This window comes from Trichechus manatus, unplaced genomic scaffold (genome assembly GCF_000243295.1).
Source record: "Trichechus manatus latirostris isolate Lorelei unplaced genomic scaffold, TriManLat1.0 scaffold00067, whole genome shotgun sequence".
Lineage (NCBI taxonomy): Eukaryota > Metazoa > Chordata > Mammalia > Sirenia > Trichechidae > Trichechus > Trichechus manatus.
In genome coordinates, this window is record NW_004444003.1 from 797,328 (window position 1) to 803,327 (window position 6,000).

Below are 6,000 nucleotides of genomic sequence, written 5' to 3' on the forward strand. Positions count from 1 at the left end.
GTATTTTACAAGTGGTCATGTTTCAGTCTGACCAATATGTGATACTTAGCAAGATCTACATTGGACTTTGGAGCAGTAGTTTCACTGTGACGACATAACTACATCTGCATACATGTTGATACCCTTGATTATGTAGCTATTGCTAAATAAGCATTTATAGTTTGTTCAGTGAAAGTTGTTACCTATCTATTTAGATAGAGAAAGGGATAACAGTGAGATTTTTGAGAAAAATCTTTTTAAAGGATTTAAATAAGTAATCATAATAGCTAGCAATTATTGAGCATTTGCCTAGAATGTTACTAAGCACTTTGTTTTAACTTAAGTTTCACAACCCCCTCTATGAGTAGATATTGTGTGTATATCCCCATTTTTACAGAGGATAAACTGTACCACAGAAAGGTAAGCAGTGTGCCCAAGATCAAGCAGCCAGGAAATGGCAAAGCTGGGATTGAAGCTGAGGTAGTCTAACTGCAGAGCCTGACCTCTTACCCACTGTGCTTTGCTGCTTTCCTTTGTGGAGCATTGACAAAGGCATGTAGGTGATTCACCTTCAGATGTACCCACGGGTTTAAATCAGAAGTGTGGTCTCACTGATTAACCCTTTTTGATTAAATACTAGCTTTGTCTATACCTACAATATATTATGTTTACATTTATGAAAGTAACAGTCACAGCAGATATACCCAATATTATATAGATTGTAATTTTACACTTTCACCAACTTCTAGAGTTTCTTTAAAAGGCACCCTGCTGGTGCAGTGGTTGAAGCGCTCGGCTGCTATCAAAAGGTCAGTGGTTTGAACCCACCAGGTGCTCCTCGGGAGAAAGATGTGGCAGTCTGCTCCCATAAAGATGACAGCCTTAGAAACCCTATGGGGCAGTTCTGCTCTGCCCTATTGGGTCGCTATGAGTCATTGTCAGATTTTGGGTTAGAGTTTCTTTAGAAGGAATAAGGCTTAACATACCTTTTTAATTTGATATATCTATATTAGTTTCATAAGTATCTGAATTGGTTATAGCTACAGAAAACAGATCATAATGTAGAAGAAAATCTTCTACATTAAATTAATTAATGTAAATTAAATTATGTTAATTTTTAGTTAGACAAATCTAAAACGGACACTAAAATATACTGGTCATAGTAAGGTATAAATTAGAAGTTTTATTAAATTATGTCCAGAGATCTTTTCACAAGAAAATAAGTTGTTCATATATAGCAAAAAATATAATTTTTCAGTAATAAAACTTGGATGCTATTTTCTACTATGTGTTAATGAGTACTTATCTAGATTTTAAAGTTTTTCATAGCTGTGTAATAGGAGGTACTTTATAGTCACTAATTTGTTATCCCCCTGCATATTCCCTACAAGGTATGTCAGTCAAATATTGTCCATATTTTACAGATGAGGCATCTAAGACAGGGAAATTAAGTGACTCATCCAGGGTCACACAGCAAGTCTTTGGCAGAGCAGGGATTGGAACTGAGTTCCTGATTCTCAATCCTGTGCTTGGTCTGCTTGTCCATGCTAGCTATATATAGTTAGTTTTCAAATCATGCTTGTGACAAGCATCTGACATACTAACAAAAAGATCAGAAATTTTAAAAGATTAAATATTAATATGACACTAAACAGTGTATAACAACTACAAAGCAAAACGTATATGTCATTAAGTTGCATGGGTATAACATTATGAAGTTATATAGGATCTAGAAATATGACAGGCCACATACTACAGTACCATTAAGAATATCTGAGGAAACAGACAAAAGGAGAATGCTGGTGAAGCAGAAGGGAGCATGTTCACGAGGCAGCGAAGGCTAGTTGAGTCCCCTAGAGGTAGGTCTGCTGTGCCTGAGCAGTTCTGCTCTATTGAGCAAGTAAAGCTCTCTGTGAAAAATAGGTCCTGTCTAATTCAAGTATAATAACTTGCATGACATTCTTTGTGTACAACTTTCAGAAAATGAAGTTTTACTTTGGGGAGTTGAAAAGCTGCAGTTGTAGTTTTTTAATTATTTCATCCAAACTAGAAATAAACTAATATATTAACCCAAAAAAGGGAGTAAATATATGAAACCAAAATATCTGACCTAGTAATATATTCTGTTCCTATATTTAATCTGTTTTTAAGGTAACTCCCATTTAATGCTAATGAAGTTGTTTCTTTTGGCTCCTTAATCAAATAGCTTATGGCTTTTATATTGAAAGAACATAATTATAATCGTGTATCAGCCATTAAGTGTGAAAATAATTATATGTACTTTGAAAGAAGGCAGCCTGTATCTGTTTCTTTTAAATTATATGGAGTATGAATTTTTCTTGGTACAAAAAAGAAAGTAATGACTAAATTCTTGAATATACACAGTGAACCCTTGAATTAAGGGTTGCTGTGTGTGTGTGTGCGTGTGATATTTCATAGACAGACATTTCTAAATTTTTTTAATTGTAAATTAAATCAGGACAAAGATTTTTTTCTGATATCTAACTACCAATTTTAAGCCCTAGTGGCACAGTAGTTAAGCATTTGGTTGCTAACTGAAAGGTCAGCAGTTCGAACCCACCAGCCACCCCACAGGAGAAAGATGTGATGGCAGTCTGCTTCCATAAAGATTACAGCGTTGGGAACCCTATGGGGCAGTTCTACACTGTTCTGTAGGGTCTCTATGAGTCAGAATCGACTCAACAGCAGTGGGTAAGGGACCTACAAATTTATAATTTATATGATCATTGCCACTGCATATAAATTATCTGATTAGTTTGATCTATCCATCTTTGCCTATTATATGAATTTTTTTGCCCTTTTTAATTTTTCCCTATTTTTCATGCGGTACAAAGTACACTCATGAACAGCATTCAAGAAGTATTTAATACAATATGGGCAGCCCCCAAGTTACAAGTGAGATCCTTTCCTAACTGTGTCTTTAAGAATTTGTAGGGAGGTCAATATAGCTGCATATGGTTCTTATTTAGCCTTACTTTAGTGCAAGAAAAGGCTCAAAGCCTTTTCAGTGATTTAAAAGCTGCACGTGCAGCAAGGGAAGGTTATTGTGATGAATTTGTTGCGAGTAGGGGTTGGTTCAGTCATTTCAAAGTGAAGGCAAATATACATAACATTAAATGGCAAGTACGAGTTGACTTATCTGTAACTCAGATGTTCGTACCTGGGGACTGCCTGTAATAGCAAATTTCATTGACAAATATCCAAACTGCTTCAGCTCTGAAAACTCAACACTTAAATTGAACGAAAAAAAATAAACTCCTTCTCAGAGTACATAGCTATATTTTTGCTGTAGCTTTCCATTTCATGAGGCATCATAAGCATCCAAGTGCCTCAGTATTAAAGCCGAAGGATCTGTATAAATGTGATACATACATACAGCCATCTAAAATTTCTCCCATGTGCTATATGTCCTTTGAAGAGTGATTTCTGTTTTATCGGAAAATCTGTATGTGTTTGTGATTTATCGAAACTTTTTTAAATCATGATCTTAAATCCTAAAAGTCAACTGGACATCCAGCAATTAAAATTTTTATCACCATTATATCACATTAATCTGTAAGCAGATATTCTTGTTCATAATTTCCACCAAAATAAAATTAGATGTAAAGTTCCATATGAGTTAAATGCAATACATTATTTACTAGCCTATGAAAACTGTATTCCTCATGAGAATTTGCTAAGAATATTGATTAACCTTTATTTTGTTCAACAGGTGATGTATGTAGAAGGGACCGCAGTTGTTATGGGTTTTGAAGATCCCATGCTACAGACAGATGACACTCCTATTAAACGCTGTCTCCAAACCAAATGGCCATACATCGAATTACTCTGGACAACAGATCGCTCTCCTTCGTTAAACTGATTAGCCTAAGTATTTTCATAATAGCAGATGTTGAAAGAGGGACTCAGGACTGGCAATTGGCTAAATTAAGCTGTACACTGGTATCATTGATTAACTGTAAATAACAAAAACACTTTCTCAGTATTTAAAATATGTTTAAATTATTTGTTTTAAAACTTTATGTTAAAGGTCATCCTATCTTGACCCTTTATGTGAAATTTACTAGCAAAATTAAACTTTAATCAAAGTTCATTGCTTTCGAAGTCATATAATGTTCCTTTATTTAGCAAATTACAAACAATACTGTAGCCTTTGTATGTTGAGTATCAAAATTACTATTTATAAACTCTGACTTTTAGGTTTTATTTCATTCAGGCACATTTTATTGTTTAAATGATTCTGATTAGCAGTGTATCAGCGTCAACATTGAAATGCACGGGTTCATTTTTGCAACTTCTTTTCTAAAATCTGTGTTCCATTAGAAATATTAATCAATAACAAACTATCGTCCCAGATCCTTTGTCAGTTGGCTTAGCTCTGGCATGTTTTACAAAAAGTAGAAACTAGAGAGGAACATTATCATTTATTCACAGTATATAAAGGACATCTTTTAAAAATTGGTAGGAAAGAGAATCTGTGTGATAGTCTTGACACTGTTAACTTTCACTGTATTGCCAAATACAGTTTTCCAAATTCATCCCAACAGCCCTGTAAGCCAGCTTCCTTGTATATTTATAAATGTGATAAATGCATGAGAAGATCTGTCATTACATTAGTATATTGCGTTATTTATTATGGTCCTAATTGATGGCCTAAATAAACACTTTTTTCTTTAACTGTGCACTAGCATTTTTTACATTAATGGTCAAAATAGAAAAATTGTTTTAAATATCTCTCTGTAGCATCCCTGAGAGCACAGCATAAAATAAATCCCTAATGAGCTCATACAGGACCTCAGAATAAGGAGAGCAAACTTTATGCTTCCCTAAGAGCTGTGCTAATTCACTCAAGACAGCCAGAAGCACTAGAAGCCAGGTGACAGCTATCTAGACACGTGATCCAAGATACAGGAACCTCATCCTTATTCTGGCATATCGCTCTGAAAAAAACCTAATCTCTGCATGTATTTCTAAAACTCCAGATTGCCTTTTTTTGTTAGGGACATATTTCAATATACAAGCAGTGTCAGGTGCATAGTAATTGTTCATAAAAATCTGATAATGTATTCAATTAAAAACAGCAACCTTCTCTCTTTTCTGCTTCAGGGACAGGGACCTTCTCTGAGCAAAGTAGCAGTAGTAGTTCTGCTATGTATGTGCTCTCCTGACACGTGGCTGTATTTTCATTTAGGGTAGGCTCCCAGAGTTTATCTTCCGGTCCAAAAGAGCTTATTAAATAAATCAGCACTAAGATCACGAATATACTTTTTTTTTTAATTGTATTTTAGGTGAAGATTCACAGAACAAATAGTTTCTCATTAAACAGTCAGTACACATATTGTTTTATGACATTGGTTAACAACCCCATGACATGTCAACCTTCTTCTCGACCTTTTGTTTTTTTTGGTGAAAATATACACAGCCAAAGATACACCATTTCAAAAATTTCTACATGCACAGTTCAGTGACATTGATTACATTCGTCTAGTTTTGCTGCTATTCTCACTTTAGATGAAGGTTTACAGAATAAAATCATTTCTCATTAAACACTTAGTTGCCCTATGACAATGGTTAAAAACACCACTACATGTCAACACTGTCCTTACGCAACCTTGGGTTCCCTATCACCAGCTTTCCTGTCCCCTTCTACCTTCTATTCCTTGTCCCTGGACTGCTGTGCCTCATTAGTCCCATTTTCTTTTATGGGGCTGTCCAATCCCCGGTTGAACAGCAAATCTCGGAAGTGACCACTGAGCTAAAAGGATGTCTAGGGTCATACTCTCAGGGTTTCTCCAGTCTCAGGCCAGTAAATCTGGTCTTTTTTTTGTGTTAGAATTTTGTTCTACATCCTTCTCCAGCACTGTCCAGAACCCTCTGTTGTCATCCCAGTCAGAGCAGTCGGTGGTGGTAGCCGGGCACCATCTAGCTGTACTGGACTCAGTCTGGTGGAGGCCTTGGTAGCTGTGGTCCATTAGTCCTTTGGACTAATCTTTTTCTTAT

General features: G+C 35.5%; 1 protein-coding gene across 4 annotated transcripts in view; it reads left to right on the forward strand.

Moving 5' to 3' along the window:
- The window catches only part of MINDY3 (MINDY lysine 48 deubiquitinase 3), a 103,421-nt gene extending 98,740 nt beyond the window's left edge, over nucleotides 1-4,681 (forward strand). For 2 of the 4 annotated variants that reach the window (XM_004379661.3, XM_023734325.1), the window contains one exon: nucleotides 3,713-4,681. In XM_004379661.3, the coding sequence (XP_004379718.1) occupies nucleotides 3,713-3,862 (150 nt within the window). In that variant the 3' untranslated portion in view covers nucleotides 3,863-4,681. Of the gene's footprint in view, nucleotides 1-728; nucleotides 791-3,712 lie in introns of those variants that run through there. The other 2 variants (XM_023734322.1, XM_023734323.1) reach the window with 2 other exon arrangements.
- Nucleotides 4,682-6,000: the final 1,319 nt, after the last annotated feature.